A 20,673-nucleotide genomic window follows, 5' to 3' on the forward strand; every position below is an offset into this window, starting at 1 on the left:
TGACACAGACAGCAAGACAGGACCATATTCAGGACACCAGTCACTGGACACTGCCTGACACAGACAGCAAGACAGGACCACGTTCTAGACACTTCCTGATACAGACAGCAAGAATTACAGGACCATATATACATAATTGATTATCTTGATACTGATTTTCAATTATAATACTTGTCTAGAACTGCAAAGATTTTTTTTAGTTTAATATCTGATCTCTTCCTGCCCCTGGAGCACCTGCGGCCCTGCTGTCTGTATCTGTATCTGTGTTTCCTCCAGTGAGACACAGAGCTGCTCCTGTCTCTCCTCTCCTCCGCGCTGCTGGGAGTGTCTTCAGGGAGAGGAAACAGTGATGTGTCTCTGATATATATGGAGAAGACTGAAAGGGCCCTGTGTGATTGGCCGTCCCGCCTGTGTGAGAGGTTCCTGCTATCAGTCTGAAAAGGCAGTGCTGTGTGTGATTGGCGGGGTGGGGGGCTGTGTTGTTACTGGGGGTCTGGGGTGCGGAGCAGCAGCTCAGTTGCCCTGTGGGCTCAGGGGTGAAGACAGGGGTCTCAGCTGCGTTCTGTCCTGATGACAATGGAGAGCTGCCTGTCCATCTTCTCTCTCGCTGTCCTGGTGCTGCACAGCTCAGCCAGTAAGTGACCAGTCTTCTCCTGTCCAGACAGACAGACAACAACTGGAATTAAATTAATTAGATTTTTTATGTAAATAGAGCAATAAGTGGGTTGAACAATTTTTGAATTTTTATTTAACATTCAGCTTTGTGGGTATTCATCAAAAATATTATAACCGTATTTTATCTTGTTCTGTAAGTAAGTAAATATAATTAGTTGTGTCTAAATATAATTAGTTGCTTTTAATTTTTATTGGATTTTCTAAAAATATTCTTAAGATTTCTAAACATTATAAAATAATAATGTTATAGATGGATAGAGCAGAAGCTGGCCATTATCACCCTCTATTGATAATTTGTGAAAACATGGAGCGTATAAAATCTTTAAAAAGTTATTTAACTTACTCGTTACTGTAATAATAAACTTTATTATTTTTTTATTTTTTTTATTACTTTTTAGTGACAATTTGAGTGATATGCTGTGACATGTGAAAAAGTCTTCATTTACTCCAAAAAAAAAAAGTGTGAGCAATAAAAAATGTTTCTAGAATAATATCATATTATACAGGATGATTCAGAAATACCCTGGGTTGTTTATTATTTTATTGTGTTCAATTCTGACTCCTCTGTATTGTCTTATTACAGACTGGTGCGTTAATAGAGATACACGTGTTTTTAAATAGTGAATTATTATTGTGACTGATATTAAATTATTACAGACTGATGTATTAATTGATATACAGTAAATGTGTTATTACCACCTAAAGTGTTTATGCTAGAGAAATAAGACTGGAGTTTTAATGCTGCCATTATATCTTTGGTGTATTCAGACAGTCCAGGTTTCTATCGTTAAGCTGTGTGATATTCAGTTGCTGTGAAAACAAGTAGTTCCTCTAGATGTTATAAGAATATGTGTTCCAATATGATAGGAAGTTATGAGTGTGAATTCTTCATTTTAAAGACTTACAATTACATTTTGAAAATGTAAAACATTTTCAGTCATAGGACAATTAGCTCTTGTATTTTTATAGTATTAAAATAAAACTGATATATGTATTACCTGGTTCATAAAGACAAGGTTTGCTTGTTTTCACATTGAAAAGGACAGGCTGATAAAAGTTACATTCTTTATTGCTTTATAAGTTATAAAATGAAAAATATTAACACAATTGTGGAAATTCTTAGTATTGTAGGTGTATTATTATTAACAGGTGTAACATTAATAATTTAACAACTACAAGACATTGTGGCATTACAGCAAGAATTAAAAAATGGTAGTTGTGTTTTGTGTTTATAAAGGATTTGTCTATTATTTAACAGCTAAATAACTTATTTTGTGTTTTTAGGTTAGTTATCTAATGACAGGTTTTTTTGTAAATTGTGAAGTTTTAATAAGAATGCTTTATTGTTTTTGACTACATTCGAAATCTGAAATTATTATCAAATGCAATTATATAAGTATGAGTTATACAAATTAAATGTTTAATTACATGTTATCATACAAATGCAATATTTAAAAATTAATTCGTAATCACAGGACTCAAGTTTAGATTTTTGAGCAGTTGCTCAGGACAACATCACAATAAATGTATCTGTGCCTATATGTTAAACCTGTCTGGTATTTTTAAAAAATGTTGTTCTTTAATATAATTTAATCTGATGATCATGTGTTAAGTTTAGGTAAAGACTAGAAAATCATTGTGAACAATTCACATACAGACAATGGGAATATACACCTCACACACATTTCAGCACAACATGTGAAGTACCTGTCAGCCTCTGACCACTGTTGTGACCACAGGTCCCACTAACACAGAAACACTGGTCCCAGGACATGGAAGCCACAGAGTTAGTACAGTGTCCAGTATAGTGACCACAGTCTCCTGGAACCCAGGACCAGCCATCTGAGGTTCTACAGTCATTACAGCCACTGCCCACCGTGGTGACCACAGCATGCAGAAGTGTTTTTCTGTTTAATTTAAAACTCAGCTTTATGGATATTCCTTAAAATTATAATTGATTTTATTCTGGTGCTATAAATAAGGAAAAATAATAAACAATTTGCAGTATTAACAAGATTTTCACCTCTACAATTAATCATAATATTAATTCAGCTTATATGTTTTTTAAACTATTTTCTATTAATGCTGTATTAATAGTTTTATATGCAGTTATACACTATTACACACAACACAGACTAAGGATAGTGTTTTTTAAGTACTAACATATAATTATTATAACTTTTAATATAGTAGATATTTATCAACTTTATCAAAAATGTTGTACAACTTGACAATCCCTTATCTATTACCATAATAATAAAAAACAAAATACTGGTTGTAATTTGGGTCATGTGCTAGGACTTGTGGACATTTTCCCATTTGCAAAAAAAAAAAGGAATACAAATGTTTTAACAATAATACAACGTCTTCAAAATATTTACCAGGGGTTGTTTATTTCATTGTGCTCAATTCTGCCCTCTCTAACAGGTAAAATAACAGACTAGTGTATTAACGGAGATCAGTTGTTTTTAAACACTGTTGTATTGATCAGACTGATATTTTATTTTACACACTGATGAATTAATATGTTTTATTAAAGTAATTAACTGATGTATTATTAAACACTGGAGTATTTTTAGACTAATATTTTAACTGAGATAAGTGTGTTATTAAATACTAGAGTATTATTGAGACTCCAGTATTATTACTATTGACACATTTTGTATTTACTGTATTATTAAAGTAACATTAAAAATAATAACATTATAACATTATGGAAATGTTATTAAAAAATAGAGTATTTTGAGAGAAGGTGACAATTTTAGTGCAAAGAACTATTACAGACAGGTGATCAGAGATAAAAGTATATTTAAGGCACGTTTCCGATTAACAAATAATATTAGTAACTATTGCAGGTGAATGTGCTAATACAAATAGGAGTACTGAAGGTAAATGTATTAAAATATTTTGATCCATGGTTATTTTTGAGAATGATTACAGTAGTTTTAGATACTATGGTAATTATATTACAGAAGGATCTAACATTGTAACACGATTGAGGACAAGACATATAGTTGTGTTTATTTGTTATAACAGTCACATTCAGGTGGTAGGTATTTGTATTGCAGTGTGTTGTAGTTTTCTGACCTGAATCCATACTGGGTGCTTTTAGACAACAATGTCCAGTTTCAGTAACAACACAGGAGTCCTGAGGCAAATCTTGTAGTTTTTTCAACTTTAAACAAAAGTTTGGGATCTGTTCAGACTGGAGTTTTATTTGAGAAATGTGTCTATTATGTTGGAAGAAATGTGTATTTGACCCGGAAGTCCTTCATTTTGAAGAGAGAAAGGTTTAATTATTTTTCCATGTTTATTCTGCATTTGACTGATACTTCACAGCTAAATGAATTGTTGTTTGTAAGTCTTAGATAACTAATGATAGGGATAATTTTTCTTATATTATGGAATTGTTTTTAAAAAAGAGTAATAAAAACAACCTGTGCACTGTGATCCTAGAATATATTATTAAGTGCAACTATAATTCAATCTGTGAATTATGTACTAAGATCTTGAGAGGTAAAAGCTAAAACACATTGTTCACATATTTATCATGTAAGCATAGCAAAAAATACATGAATAAAAAGTAGTATTTAAATGAATTGTAGCATATAGTGTGTAATGGAAAAAAATATTTCACACTCCAAACTGAAGGTGATTGAAAATGTAATCAAAAAGAACAAATCTAGTTACTATAAATGTGCCCTGGACAGTAAGTATACACACTTCACGTACAGTCTGGGCTGGATTGACTCGCGTCAACAGCAACATTCCCTCGAGCGCTCACCCTGTCATTCAGACTGGGTCAGGACGTCTTTCAATTAAACCTTCAGTCTTTCATTCAGGCTCCCAGTCACACTAATCACCTCTTTATTTGAAACTGTTCAGAACACCAAATCTCCATCGTTAGAGCTAAACCTTGTGAACCTAGCGATCGCATTCCTCTCATAGTCAAGTTTATCACTCGGTTAATTTAATTTCTCACTATTCCTGCTCTTCGATCCTGAAATATTTTCTCTGTTTAATTCTTTCCTTTTCCTCGCTGACTCTGCAGCCTTTCTTTTCTTTATTTCAGCTGGGAGACAGGTGTCCCTCTTTATTTTTTCTTTCTGTTCACCTTTTTCATTCAGCCCAGCAGCCTGCATTCGATCTGTTACTCCCTGATCATTCAAACTCTGAAAGAGCTCAAAGTCCCGCACCTGGGTTTCAATTATATCTCCTGCTGCAGATTTTCCATCTTTCTGCAGCATTACACTTCACATATTTCAGCACAAGTTGTGAAGCATCCATCTATTAAGAAAATATTTTTATTGATTCTGTTTTGGATTTTATAACTTATTTTCAAAGTAGACCATTAAAAAGACTTATCAGTGTTTAAATCTCTTACTTGATACAGACATGCAGTCAGTGTGCACTGTTAAGTACATGTGGGGCCTGAGACCCAGATACACCAGATACACCAAACCTGGTTTCAGTCATTCAGCCTTCTGACACCACAGCCACTGTCCCCTGTACTGACCACAGCTTCCAGAAACCCAGAACACCGTCAGTACAGTCAATGTCCACTATACTGACCACAGCTCCCAGAAACACAGGAACACACTCATTACACCCACTGTCCACTGTACTGACCACAGCTTCTAGAAACACAGCAACACAGTCATTGCAACCACTGACCACTTTACTGACCACAGCTTCTAGAAATTCAGGAAGACCGTTATTACAGCCACTAACCACTTTACTGACCACAGCTTCTAGAAACACAGGAACAGCGTCATTACAGCTACTGACCACTGTACTGACCACAGCTTCTAGAAACACAGGAACACAGTCATTACAGCAACTGTCCACTGTCCTGACCACATTTTCCAGAAACACAGAAACATCGTAATTACAGCTACTGACCACTATACTGACCACAGCTTCCAGAAACACAGGAACTGTCACGCCCTTTACAGCCAGAGGGCGCTCCTTCTCTGTCCTGTCCCTAGTTTCCGGTCTGCTGTCCTTCCTGTCCCTCTCTTTCCCTTGGGCTATATATTTCCGGGTCTTGCACTCTGTCCTGGCTCAGCATTGACGTTCGGATGTCCTGAGACCCGCCTAGCACCAGGGCGCCCCACGTCCGCTCCCTGAGGGCACAGGTTTCTATACGGCATTCCTGAACTCTTTGCACTAATGAGCCCAGGCCTTTTTCCCATCTCGCTGCTACGCATATGGATCTTTTTCCGCTCCCCTGCTCCCCACGGTTAGTCCCTTTGGACGTCCATGACAGGAACACTATCATTACAGCCACTGACCACTGTACTGACCACAGCTCCCAAAAACCAAGGAACACAGTCATTACAGCCACTGTCCACTGTACTGACCACAGCTTACAAAAACACAGGAAGACCATCATTACAGCCACTGACCACTATACAGACCACATTTTCTAGAAACACAGGAACACAGGCATTACAACCACTGTCCACTTTACTGACCACAGCTTCTAGAAACACAGGAAGACCATCATTACAGCCACTGACCACTATACAGACCACATTTTCTAGAAACACAGGAACACAGGCATTACAACCACTGTCCACTTTACTGACCACAGCTTCTAGAAACACAGGAAGACCATCATTACAGCCACTGACCACTATACAGACCACATTTTCTAGAAACACAGGAACACAGTCATTAAAACTACTGTCCACTCTACTGACCACAGCTTCTAGAAACTGAGGAACATAGTCTTTACAGCCACTGTCCACTATACTGCCCACAGCTCCCAGAAACACAGGAACACAGTCATTACAGCCACTGTCCACTATACTGACCACAGCTTTTAGAAACACATGAGCACAGTCATTATAGCCACTGTCCACTATACTGACCACAGCTTTTAGAAACACATGAGCACAGTCTTTACAGCCACTGTCCACTGTACTGACCACAGTGGAACAGCCCTCTGCAGTCACACAGTGATATGGACAGAGAGATATATAACAGGATCTGGACACAGGTGTGTGGAGGGAGAGGTAAGATGGCTGCTGGTGGACTTCCTGTCGCTCCACTGTCTCTTGTTCCCCATGGGAGAGACTAGCAATCCAATCAAACAGGTAAAACAAAATAAAAATTCCAGTTGTGTTTCTAAAATGTCTTAATATAAAAATATCCTGTAGACATGGTGATAGGGATTGTTTCTCACTCTCTGCAGGCAGTTCTGATGTGAGGCTGGTGAATGGTGCCAGTCCCTGTGAGGGGAGAGTGGAGGTGTATCATGGTGGAGAGTGGGGGACAGTAGCTCAGTTTGGTTGGGATCTCAATGATGCTACAGTGGTGTGCAGACAGCTGGGCTGTGGATCTGCTGTATCAGCACCAGGAGGAGATTACTTCGGACCAGGGTCTGGATCAGTCCTGCTGAGTGGGGTTTCCTGCACGGGGTCAGAGGCTGTGCTGAGGGACTGTGGAAAACAAGAAGCGAAGCAGTATAGCTTCTCTCATGCCTATGATGCTGGAGTGAGGTGTTCAGGTAAGAGACAGAGACTCTCTCCAGTCTCCAGCTTGAGGACAATGAAAACTCCTCCACTGATCTAGAGTCCATCATCATGATCAATTAAATTAAAATTAAATTAATTAAAGTCTAGTATTGATAATATGATGATAATAATAATAATTCAAAGCAATATACGTTATAAACATAATATATTTAATTTGATTGGTGTGTCTTGTTTCTGTGTTTCCTCTGTGTTTATGCAGTCTCACTGAGCCTGTAGCTCATCCTCTGTCTCCAGGCACTTCAGTGTTGTTCAGTTTAAACAGGCAGGCTGTGCTCAGTGAGTCTGTATCTACTTCACTTTGTCTTTACTGTTTTAGCACTGGTGAAGTGACAATCTGCTGTGGTTCCACTGTGCTGTTGGGTGAAATGCCTTTTCATTTTCAGGTGTTTTAATGGTATTTTGGTGTCAGTGTCAGTGGATCAGGTCAGTCTCAGGTGTGTTTAAATGGTATGTTGGTGTCAGTGTCAGTGGATCTGGTCAGTCTCAGGTGTGTTTAAATGGTATGTTGGTGTCAGTGTCAGTGGATCTGGTCAGTCTCAGGTGTGTTTAAATGGTATGTTGGTGTCAGTGTCAGTGGATCTGGTCAGTCTCAGGTGTGTTTAAATGGTATGTTGGTGTCAGTGTCAGTGGATCTGGTCAGTCTCAGGTGTGTTTAAATGGTATGTTGGTGTCAGTGTCAGTGGATCTGGTCAGTCTCAGGTGTGTTTTAATGGTATGTTGGTGTCAGTGTCAGTGGATCTGGTCAGTCTCAAGTGTGTTTTAATGGTATTTTGGTGTCAGTGTCAGTGGATCTGGTCAGTCTCAGGTGTGTTTAAATGGTATTTTGGTGTCAGTGGATCTGGTCAGTCTCAGGTGTGTTTTAATGGTATGTTGGTGTCAGTGTCAGTGGATCTGGTCAGTCTCAGGTGTGTTTTAATGCTATGTTGGTGTCAGTGTCGATGGATCTGGTCAGTCTCAAGTGTGTTTTAATGGTATTTTGGTGTCAGTGTCAGTGGATCTGGTCAGTCTCAGGTGTGTTTAAATGGTATTTTGGTGTCAGTGGATCTGGTCAGTCTCAGGTGTGTTTTAATGGTATGCTGGTGTCAGTATCAGCGGATCTGGTCAGTTTCAGGTGTGTTTAAATGGTATGTTGGTGTCAGTGGATCTGGTCAGTCTCAGGTGTGTTTTAATGGTATGTTGGTGTCAGTGTCAGTGGATCTGGTCAGTCTCAGGTGTGTTTTAATGGTATGTTGGTGTCAGTGTCAGTGGATCTGGTCAGTTTCAGGTGTGTTTTAATGGTATGTTGGTGTCAGTGTCAGTGGATCTGGTCAGTCTCAGGTGTGTTTTAATGGTATGTTGGTGTCAGTGTCAGTGGATCTGGTCAGTCTCAGGTGTGTTTTAATGGTATTTTTGTGTCAGTGTCAGTGGTTCTGGTCAGTTTCAGGTGTGATTTAATGGTATGTTGGTGTCAGTGTCAGTGGATCTGGACAGTCTCAGGTGTGTTTTAATGGTATGTTGGTGTCAGTGTCAGTGGATCTGGACAGTCTCAGGTGTGTTTTAATGGTCTTGTGGGGCTCAGTGCTGTAGTGGAGTTCAGCTGCACTACCAGCTGTCCAAAGGGCTGATCCTTGGTGGTGGAGTGACTCTCGGTCTGATTCTGATGAGCCCAGAATTTAAGAATCCAAGAAACCAATGCAGCTTTGGATATAAATAGAGAAGAAACAGTTCTCTTGGCTCATTTATGTAAATTAATGATTTCAGGTTTGATATTTCAGACTAGACCTCTAACATCTAAACTGCTCTGCCATATTTTGACTTCTTTAAGGCACTGGTGGTCATGTATTTTCTTGTGATGCACTGTAGCCTGTAACGATCCCTGACTCCCGGCAACAGAGGAGGCAGAAGAAGGCGTAGCCTTACTTCATCAGTCTACCTATCAGTTTACTTATTCACCACTACACCCCCGTCTCATCCTGTACTTAAAAACCTGTCTGTTCCTACCTCCTGGCTCAGTATTGGTTTTCCTTTCGAGCTTCCTAGTTGCACTACTCCTTCTTCTGCTTTGTGTCTTTCTTGGTTTGCGGATTACGATTTTTCCCCCTTTGACGACGGTTTTTCGGATCACGGCTTGGCTTCGGTACTCACTCTCTGTTTTGAATCTTTGGCTTCCCCTGGACTCCCGGATTGCTCTATTGTCTACGGTTTTGGATCACGGTTTTGCTTAGCTAACTCGTTCCCTTTTTGGATCTCTGGCTTCCCCTGGACTCTCAGCTCGTTTCTTCGACTACGGCTTTCTTCGGATCACGGCTAGGCTTTATCAGCTCCTGCAAGTGGGTTCATTCACTGGTTTCGGTTTCTCTTACCGAATCCCTAACATAGCCAGGAGCTGACTGCTAGACCCAGCTGTGTGTACGTGGAGCTGAACTCCAACGTCATTCTCTGAGATCTGCTTTCATGTGGAGAAGCACAACCCTGGATGTGTCCAGAGCGTCTGTCAGTGCCCAGGTCAGACAGTCCTGCTCCAGCAGTGCCAGGCTGTGACAGTCCTGGTCTTGTCCAGACTGTCTGTCAGTGCCCAGGTCAGACAGTCCTGCTCCAGCAGTGCCAGGCTGTGACAGTCCTGGTCTTGTCCAGAGTGTGTGTCAGTGCCCAGGTCAGACAGTCCCGCTCCAGCAGTGCCGGACTGTGACAGTCCTGGTCTTGTCCAGAGTGTCTGTCAGTGCCCAGATCAGACAGTCCTGCTCCAGCAGTGCCAGGCTGTGACAGTCCTGGTCTTGTCCAGAGTGTGTGTCAGTGCCCAGGTCAGACAGTCCTGCTCCAGCAGTGCCAGGCTGTGACAGTCCTGGTCTTGTCCAGAGTGTCTGTCAGTGCCCAGGTCAGACAGTCCTGCTCCAGCAGTGCCAGGCTGTGACAGTCCTGGTCTTGCCCAGAGTGTGTGTCAGTGCCCAGGTCAGACAGTCCTGCTCCAGCAGTGCCAGGCTGTGACAGTCCTGGTCTTGTCCAGAGTGTCTGTCAGTGCCCAGGTCTGACTGTCCTGTTCCAGCAGTGTCAGGCTGTGACGGTCCTGGTCTTGCCCAGAGTGTGTGTCAGTGCCCAGGTCTGACTGTCCTTTTCCAGCAGTGTCAGGCTGTGACAGTCCTGTTCTTGTCCTAAGTTTCTGTCAGTGCCCAGGTCAGACAGTCCTGCTCTAGTAATGCCAGGCTGTGACAGTGCTGGTCTTGTCCAGAGTGTCTGTCAGAGCCCAGGTCAGACAGTCCTGCTCCACCAGTGCCAGGCTGTGACAGTGCTGGTCTTGTCCAGAGTGTCTGTCAGAGCCCAGGTCAGACAGTCCTGCTCCACCAGTGCCAGGCTGTGACAGTCCTGGTCTTGTCCTGAGTGTCTGTCAGTGCCCAGGCCAGGCTGTGACAGTCCTGGTCTTGTCTAGAGTGTGTTTCAGTGCCCAGGTCAGACAGTCCCTGCTCCAGTCTCTGAACTGTGTGAAACCTGGAGGGAGAGACGTGCTGTTTGAGAATCTACTGTTCTAATGTTTTTATTTGTTCCATGGGTGGTTCTCTTTTTCAGCAGTTCAGTATTATCTATGGAAATGCCGAGCAGCAGGACTTATAATAATAGTTTAAATGCTTAATTTGTTGGATCTGGAGCTGAGTCTCATATGGTCAAGACACCAGTCTGAATGCTGACCTGTGTCTCAGCTGATTCTGGGAAATGTTTGACAGATTTTCAATGGACTCCTCAGCAGTATCTATGGCCCTGGTGATGACAAAGAGAAAGACTTAATAATCCTGCACTCAGACACACCTACACCAGTCATTCTGTGTGTACTAGTCTCTTTCATTTCTTACTCAAGAGCTGTAATAAGACCCCTGTGACAGAGTGGGTTTTCGGGCTGCCTTTTCGCCCAGTGGAGGGTTGATACTTCTAGTAGAAGCAGAGAGCTGACACACAGTGTATGAGATGTGTTTCTTCTTGTCCTCAAGTTTGAACTAATAGCGAGAGACTCTTGGGCACTGATCGTGAAGTAATACAGATGTCTGCTGTCTTGCAGCTGATGCTGGGGTTCTGAGGCAAACACAAGGGGAATCACGTGAGACTGTTTTATAGGGTTCTCTAATGAGGACCCAGGTGATACTAATTCCCATTTTCATGCAAAAACTGGTTAGAGAGGGAACAACTGGAGTGCCCTCTAGTAGTGTGCAGTACAAGGACTTTTCATACTGTCACACCCCACACTGCAGTTTTAAGATTAAACACTTAACCTTTTGTACAGAAAACAAAAAAACAAAATAACACTGTAAACCAAAGATTATTGGTTTATATAATAGTAATAACTGTTTCTGCTGGAGGGAACTTGAGAGATCTGTCAAACTCTCAACACCCTGGCAGCATCATATCCAAGGAAAGGGAACAGACTGATTTGATCATTTAACAAGATATTTTTGTATTTTTTACTGGACGTTTTCTTTTTTATTGGACAGCCTGCGGGACTCAGGAGTATGGACATTTTTAAGTTTAATTTAATGCAGCTCTTCTAGAAGCAGGTCAATTGGATTCACTTGGGTAGATTTAAACCCAGCAATGTACCCCAGACCTGACAGTTTTATGAGCTACCACATCCCAAGAGCTACAGAATACAGGCTTTGTACAACTTGTACACAATATCTGATGATTTTAATTGTTGCTAAAGCTTCATATCTCAAGGTACAGTAGATCTGGGCATGAGGCTTCAGTTTCTCTGACTGCTGTTGAGACCCCAGGAGCTGCACCTACTGTCTGTCTAGATCTCAGTCCTGCTTCATTCTCTCTCAAGATCTCAGGTCTGTACAGAGTCCAGTCCAACTCTCTGACTGTCCTTCTGCACCCCCTCCTGGATGAGAGGGTGCTGTGACTATGTAAAATTATCTAAAATTAAAAAAGTTTTTGTAAGTAATTTAATGGTTTATGTCTCTGAGCATTTAGAAATGTTACAGAAACTTTCAGACTGAATAAAAAATATGTTTTCAAGCTGTTTTAAGTTTATAATTAAAATATTTAATACAGAAGATCTACACATAGTTATCTCTTTAATTTACTGTATCATGTTACGCACACTGTTAATGTGCTTTAATACTGCTACAATTTGTCAAATGCTTTGTGTATATCTGTACATCTGTCACATGTCTGATCAAGTCTATTGTACTGGACGTAGATGTATGTGTCCCTTACTGTAAATCTAGACTGAGATTACAACTAGCAGGCATCACTGTCACGCCAGAGCAGAATGAGACACATCAAACACACAGAGGGTTCACTCTGGTGTTTTTAATGAAGTAAATACTAGAAAGGAAACTAATAAGAACCTTAGTTTATATTTTGCGCCCTTGTGAAGATTAAGTGTTAATGTCTCTTCAGGTACAGGAGTGCGGTTAGCAGGGGGCAGGAGTCTCTGCTCTGGCAGAGTCGAAGTTCTGCGAGGGACGTCCTGGGGTACGATCTGTGAGGCCGACTTTGACATGAAGGACGCGGAGGTTGTCTGTCGCCAGCTAGACTGCGGATTTCCAGCAGTGCTGCTGAGAGGGGCTCATTTCGGAGAGGGGCAGGGGCTGATCAGGACAGAGGAGATCCAGTGTCGGGGAAATGAGACCAGAATCCATGACTGTCCCACCTCAACCAGGGAACATCAGAGCTGCACTCACAGCAATGACATCAGCCTGGTCTGTACTGGTGAGAGCACTGCTGTCTATACTGATCCCCACCTATGTAAATACTTCAGTATCTCACTCTGGGCAGTGTGGGCTAATTAGTTCTCTTCATCATAGCTTTGCCCACTAACCTTTGAGAGCATTGTCTGTTCTACAGTGACATCATCTTTTTTAATTAAATACCTAAAGACAAAATGGCAAAAGTCATTAGTGTGTATGTCCTTGCTTTTTTGAAGGTATATAGTCATTTTAAGAAATTTAAATTTGCACCTGTTTTATTTGTTTGTCTTTTGCGCTTCGGGCCACCGTATATTGCACCCCAAACTAATATCTTTGGATCAGTCAGCGAGCTGCAGCAGGAAGTGGCCTTGTGGTCATGTGACTTCCACATTGCTTGATTCATCTTTGTTTGTCACAGTGTGACAGATAATTACTCTTGTGTACTGAAGTTAAATATTCAATAAGTATGTGTAACTATGAGAAGTTATTGTACAATGAACACACTGTTAAAATCAACCATTATAACACTGCATTCTTACAGTACAGCTCCTGATTCCAATGTCTTTTGTATAAACAGAAGAGGGTGTTCTTACTATACAGCTCCTGACTCCTCGGTCGTTTATATAAAGACTATAGTGATGTTAATGCCGCACAGCTCCTGAGTCATCAGTCCTTTGTATAAAGTCTAGAGTGGTGTTAATGTTCTACTGACTCACCTGTCCTGTCTGCAGACTACAGTGGCTACAGGGTGGTGGGCGGTCCTGACTCCTGTTCTGGCCGGGTGGAGCTGCAGTACCGCGGTGAAGACAGGACAGTGTGTGACCAGTACTGGGACCTGAGAGATGCCACTGTTCTCTGCCAGCAGCTGGGCTGTGGGGAAGCTGTAGCAGTTCCAGGACAGGCCTGGTTTGGACAAGGCAGTGGATCAAGAGGGGTTGATGTGTTTGAGTGCTGGGGCAATGAGACTCATCTCACCTGGTGCGCTGTCTCTTCATGGGGCAGAGCTGCTTGCTCTCATGGGCAGGATGCTGGAGTCATTTGTTCTAGTAAGAATCAACACATATTTATATTTTCAGAATTAATTAAAGCTTCGAAAAAAGATCAGTAGGAGGTCAAATCCAAATCTCTCCCTGTTACTAATGAAGCAGCCAAATCCATTTACATCCAAGTCAGCTACACCAGTCCAACAGTTCTCTGAAAGCAGTCCTCTTACTGGAATCACCAAGCCTCCCTTCCTTTTCAAACTGTCCTGACTTCCAGCACAACCATGGTCACCTCTCACCCAGACCTTTATTCCCATAATCCTCTCTCATTTCCACAGAGGTTCAGCACAACTTCTCAAGACCTCAAGACCACCCACCCTTCATTCCATCATTTCCTCCATCCTTATCTGCTTTCTCTTTTCCTACCATTACCCACCTCTTCATGCTGTTCTACAGGAGCCTGCCCTGCAGCTAATTCCAGCTCCACCCTCCTTGTGTTATCAGACACCAAGTCAGTCCACATTCACATTCTTCATTCATAGCCCTGCAGTTTGTGCACCATCTAGTGTCCCAGTCACCTGCTGAGGTGCTGAGAATCCCTCCATCCCCTTACACGTGGGCTCAACTGACCTGCCCAGCACTGGCACATCCTCTTCAACCATGAGGAAGCTGCTGCACGAATGCAGCTGAAGTGAAGGAAGGGAAACTAAAAAAGATGTGCAGAGTTGTGGGCAGCCAGCCAGAATTTACACTGAACAGAGAGGAAGTGTGAGATTATAATAATAATAATAATAAACTTTATTTTATATAGCGCCTTTAAAGGTGGCTTCTCAAAGCGCTTTACAGGATGACAATAACAATAAATAAGAAGACTACAACAATAAATAAGAAAATTTCACAAGACAGGACACAATTATAATTACAGCAATACAACAATAACAATAGAGGAGACCGTGGAAGATGGTATTAAGAAGAGCAGAGGGGTGAAGAATGGAACCAGTTAAGTAAAGGCTTTTCTGAAAAGGAGGGTTTTGAGTCTGGATTTGAAGGAGTTTAGAGAAGGTGACTCTCTAATATCCTTGGGCAAGGAGTTCCAGAGCTTGGGGGCATAGCAGGAGAAGGCCCTGTCGCCCATACAATGTAGACGGATGTCTTGCCAAATGTCTGAAACCATTTTGAAAATTATTAGGAATATGTTTATGACAATATGTTCTGATTTAATAAACTGGGGTGTGTCATGCTAATTTTATATGAAAAAAAATGTTGTTCCTGATAACCCTTCTGTTTTATGATTCTGATGTGTGAATGACAGTAAACATGATGATTCATTTTTACAGATTCCTCCCTGTCAACTCTAGACGGTGGAGTCCGGCTGTCAGGAGGAGAGAGTCACTGTGATGGCCAGGTGGAGGTTCACTACAACAGCACCTGGGGGAGACTCCTCCAGCACTCCTGGGGCTACAGAGAGGCCTCTGTGGTCTGCAGACAGCTGGGCTGTGGCTCTGTGGTGCAAATATACCACTCCCCTGTGTATGAGACAGGCGACAGTGCTGTGTGTCTGACAGGTATTCAGTGCTCTGTAGTACAAGTCTATAACTCCTCTCTGTATGGGACAGTGACAGTGCCGTGTGTCTGACAGGTATTCAGTGCTCTGTAGTACAAGTCTATAACTCCTCTCTGTATGGGACAGTGACAGTGCACTGTGTCTGACAGGTATTCAGTGCTCTGTAGTACAAGTCTAGAACTCCTCTGTGTACGGGACAGTGACAGTGCCGTGTGTCTGACAGGTATTCAGTGCTCTGTAGTACAAGTCTATAACTCCTCTGTGTACGGGACAGTGACAGTGCCGTGTGTCTGACAGGTATTCAGTGCTCTGTAGTACAAGTCTATAACTCCTCTGTGTATGGGACAGTGACAGTGCTGTGTGACAGGTATTCAGTGCTCTGTAATACAAGTCTATAACTCCTCTGTGTATGGGACAGTGACAGTGCTGTGTGTCTGACAGGTATTCAGTGCTTTGTAGTAATAATAATAATAATTGATTAGACTTATATAGCACTTTTCTGGACACTCCATTCAAAGCGCTTTACAGGTAATGGGGACTCCCTTCCACCACCACCAATGTGCAGCTCCACCTGGATGATGCGAGGGCAGCCATAGTGCGCCAGAACACTCACCCCACAGCAGCTATCAGTGGGGAGGAGAGCAGAGTAATGAAGCCAATTCATAGTGGGGGATTATTAGGAGGCCATGACTGGTAAGGGCCAATGGGAAATTTGCCCAGGACACCAGGGTTACACCCCTACTCTTTTCGAGAGACGCCCTGGGATTTTTAATGACCACAGAGAGTCAGGACCTCGGTTTTACGTCTCATCCACAGGACGGGACCAGTTTACAGTATAGTGTCCCCGTCACTATACTGGGGCATTAAGACCCACATGGACTGCAGGGTGAGCGCCCCCTGCTGGCCCCACTTACACCTTTTCCAGCAGCAACCTTAGTTTTTCCCAGGAGGTCTCCCATCTAGGTACTGACCAGGCTCACACCTGCTTAGCTTCAGTGGGTTGCCTGTTGTTGAGTTGCAGGGTGATATGGCTGCTGGCTAGTACAAGTCTATAACTCCTCTCTGTATGGGACAGTGACAGTGCTGTGTGTCTGACAGGTATTCAGTGTTCTGGGGATGAGTCTCACCTGGTGAACTGCAGTTCTCCACAGACAGTCAACTGCAACACTGGACAGGATGTTGCCCTGCTCTGCTCAGGTAGGAGCCATTCAAATATTTTTTTTTTATTTTTTAAATATGCACATTGATATGTAGGACATAAAACACAAACCCTAAAATATTTGTCACAGAATTTAACAACTGGACCTGTGAACAACAGTTAACATATTGTATGAAGTAATATTTGTTTTTATTTTAAGTCCATTAATATGGACTGGTAATAAACCAGGGATAAATGTTTGACATTTTGAGTATAATTGTAGAAGAGATTCCATATATTGTTCAATCCAGTCATCCCATTCTGTAGAGATACAGTGTTTAGTCATCAGGTTAATGCACTGCTGACAACAGATGTGAGGCCTGTAATTCAAATTCATTAAGATCTCCTTTCTTGCAGTTGTGAGCAACAGAGATGAAAACTGAGAATATTTGCGTGACAAGTCAATAGATTAATTAAAACAGATGGGAACAATGAAAGCTTACAGCCTAAAGAAAATAAACATTTTATCTATTTCTTTTTTTGAAAAAGAATGATTGATGAGCAATACCGGAAGGTATGGATGTAGATGCACTTACTACATCATGAGCAGAGTATTGAAAAGTACTGGTTCATTAGGTCCATAAGAAACCTTTTTAGTTGTATTACTGATATGTAATGTTTTATATGGAATGATCTGGACTTCTATGGATATGACAGGAAAGTAACTATTAAAACATTCAGATTCCTAACAACTGTATTGGAGAGAGAGTCTCAGGTTGTCACAGAATCCAGGGGCAATTTCTGGCTGGAAGGATCTTAAGCATCTTGGGGTGCAATATCTTGCTTAGTATAGACAACAGAGGTCTGGTTCAGATTTGAATTGAAGCTTATCCTTTGGGTATTACTGTAGTCTGAATCATCAGATTTCTTCTGTCTTACTGTGTGTACTCACTAAAAAGAAGTATGCATAACACATTTCATTTTTCTTTCTTCAGAATTATTTTATTATTATATTATAATATTATTAATTTCATGTTGTGGCACTCTGAGAAAGCTGAGAATGTAGGCCTGGTCCTGTGACTCTACTACCTTGGATAGAAATTTGAGACAGATTGAAAAATATTTAAAAAATCATCTGCATATTTTTTTATGGAGACACAACCTGGAATGTTTTTTTACCTTCCAAAAATATATGAAAAAATAAAAAATATAAAAAACACTGGCAGAGCTAGATAGCGTATACAGTATATAGCATTAAAGCAGTAAAAAAAAAGGTTCTTACTAACTGATCGCTAATCAGAATCTGATTGATCTTCACTTCACTAACAGGCTGACAAAGAAAAGTAAAGAAAAGCTTGGCTTTTGCTCAGAATTGCCCTGAACATCTGTAATAATAATAATAATAATAATAATTGCTTACACTTATATAGCCCTTTTCTGGACACTCCACTCAAAGCGTTTCACAGGTAATGGGGACTCCCCTCCACCACCACTAGTGTGCAGCCCCCACCTGGATGATGCGATGGCAGCCATAGTGCGCCAGAACGCTCACCACACATCAGCTATCAGTGGGGAGGAGAGCAGAGTAATGAAGCCAATTCATAGATGGGGATTATTAGGAGGCCATAATTGGTAAGGGCCAATGGGATATTTGCCAGGACACCGGGGTTACACCCCTACTCTTTTTGAGAAACTCCCTGGGATTGTTAATGACCACAGAGAGTCAGGACCTCGGTTTTAACCCTAACCCTAACCCTGATCTCCCTAAGCCTGTGAATGGTCAGAAATCGCTGACTGACAGCTATTTCTGTCTGTTCAGATTTTCTGTAGGCAGTCACTTTGATAATAGGCTTCAAATCCATAGTTTTCCCCTTCTTATAGAAAACATGTTTCCCTTATAACTCTATAATATGAAATCCTCTATAATGCAATCAGAGATTTACCCTGCATCCTAAATTAACAGAACAGCATTAATATGATGCCCAAAAGTGAATGAAAAACTACTGTGGTGCCCCGGGGGGAATAGGTTTATGTAATAGTTACGAAAGTACTCACACCACACCCTCTTCTCTTATTTTCGTGAAGTTTTCTCCTGTTCTTCCGTTCGTCTGTCTTCCAAGCCAGTCCGCAATCCGTTTTCTCTATCCATATTCAGTCCAAATCACTAACTGTATGCCGTTATCCTTTATTTATTCTGTAAATCAGTTGCCCTTAACTCTTTTTCCTCACCAACCAAAACTCCATGATCTCCTCCAAAACGCATTCACCTACTGACTTCCGCGCCAGTTCACTGTTTCCAGGCCATATATATTTTGTCTCCTGATGAGACCCACCTGCGTAGACCCACCCTTCCTCTGGCCCTCTTACACTACTATATTTCTATTCTAAACCTCCATCACAAACTAGGAGAGAATGTCTTCAGCCTGAGGATTGCACAATATTGAAAACCAGGATCTTCTTAAATTACAAGACTGAGAGCTCTCTTAAACAAGGTTCACATTATTTAACTCCAGTTCTTTTTATCTGACATGCTTATTCTCTCTTCCTTCCTCCTGTTACCTCTCTCTACTCTGTCTTTTCTTATATTTCATCCGGTGAATTTCGACTCATGACAATTCTAATGACGAGGTAGAGTAAACCAAAAGATTCCCTTTGTTCTTCTGTGCTTACTAGTCCTGCATCTTTCTAAACTACTATATTTTACACTCTTAACTTTTTTTTCTAATAACCTAATGTTAGCTTTAATGGCACCACACCAGCCACAATGATATATGTCTCTATATCACTGGGTATTGTCTCTCCTAGCCCAGCGCTCCCTCAGGCTGGTTGGGGCAGGAGATGATTGTGCTGGGAGGTTGGAGGTTTATCACAATGGCTCCTGGGGGACAGTCTGCGATGACTCCTGGGACCTGGCAGACTCTCAGGTGGTGTGCAGGCAGCTCCAGTGTGGGACGGCCCTCAGTGCCCCAGTGCCAGCCTCCTTCAGCCAGGGAACTGGTCCCATCTGGCTGGACGAGGTGGCCTGTCTGGGGAACGAGTCGTCTCTGTGGGAGTGTCCCTCAGCAAGGTGGGGACAGCATGACTGTGGACACAAGGAGGATGTGAGAATCCTGTGCTCAGGTAAGCGAGCTAAAAAAAATAATCCATATTCTCGAATTCCACATTGTGGATATGGTTTGCATTTAGAGTGTTTAAATATATCTTATTGAGAAAAATTCAATTCAGTACAATTCAGTTTTATTTGTATTTTTACAACGGACATTGTCACAATGCAGCTTTACAGATTTACGGGCCTGAACCCCGAGTGAGCAAGCCTAAGGCGACAGTGGCAAGGAAAAACTCCTCTAGACTATAGTAGGAAGAAACCTTGAGCGGAACCAAGGCTCGAAAGGGGGAGCCTATCTGTCACGCCCAGTACACCTAGAGGGCACTCTACTTCTGTCCTCTTCCTAGTTCCCTGTGATTATTCATGTCTTTCTGGTGTGTCTTGTTGTGTAGCCTATTTACTTCTTGCTTCTGCTCTGCTCCTCGCTCAGCATTGAGGTTCGGATGTCCTGAGACCCACCTAGCTCCAGGACACTCCTGTTCATGGCCTGAGGGCATAGGTTTCTATACGGCATTTCCTGAACAGCTGAGCCCGTCCTGCTGCTACGCATAGGGTCTATTTTCGCTCCCCTGCCATTCCACGGTTCGTCCCTTCCAACATCCGTGACACTATCCTCCTCTGGCCGGCACCGAGTTAATTAAAATGAACAGATATGAAAGTCATCTATATTATATTACATGGTGGAAAAGCAGACTGGTATTTTTAGTTCAGTAATGTATGGTAAAGTCCAGCAATGTCCAGAATGTTCAGTAGTTTCCTTTGGTTGAAATTTCTCTGGGAAGTTGAGTTCAACAGGTAGAAGGAGCTGGATTCTGGGCCTGGGCTTCCTAACAGTCCACCTCAGATTGGATGGATAGAAAAGAAATAAAGTGAATGATAATGAAAGCAGAAATTGGTAGGTTGCATGGCTTGCTTTTCCTAAATATATATCGGAAGACTAGACTAAACAAATATGTTTTTAACTCAGTTAACTCATTTTAACAATGTTTAACTCAACATTGGGAGTGC

General features: G+C 41.8%; 1 protein-coding gene and 1 pseudogene across 1 annotated transcript in view; one reads left to right on the forward strand and one right to left on the reverse strand.

Annotated features, from left to right (window-relative positions):
• The window catches only part of LOC138242338 (zinc finger protein 850-like), a 1,462,105-nt pseudogene that overhangs the window by 368,013 nt on the left and 1,073,419 nt on the right, over window positions 1-20,673 (reverse strand).
• Window positions 16,296-20,673, forward strand: part of LOC107075906 (antigen WC1.1-like) — a 123,952-nt gene continuing 119,574 nt past the window's right edge. The window contains exons 1-3 of the mRNA XM_069198917.1: window positions 16,296-16,307; window positions 16,528-16,618; window positions 19,365-19,679. Coding sequence (XP_069055018.1) covers window positions 16,296-16,307; window positions 16,528-16,618; window positions 19,365-19,679 — 418 coding nt within the window. The remainder of the gene's footprint in view (window positions 16,308-16,527; window positions 16,619-19,364; window positions 19,680-20,673) is intronic.

Source organism: Lepisosteus oculatus, chromosome 14, assembly GCF_040954835.1.
Source record: "Lepisosteus oculatus isolate fLepOcu1 chromosome 14, fLepOcu1.hap2, whole genome shotgun sequence".
In the NCBI taxonomy this organism is placed as follows: domain Eukaryota; kingdom Metazoa; phylum Chordata; class Actinopteri; order Semionotiformes; family Lepisosteidae; genus Lepisosteus; species Lepisosteus oculatus.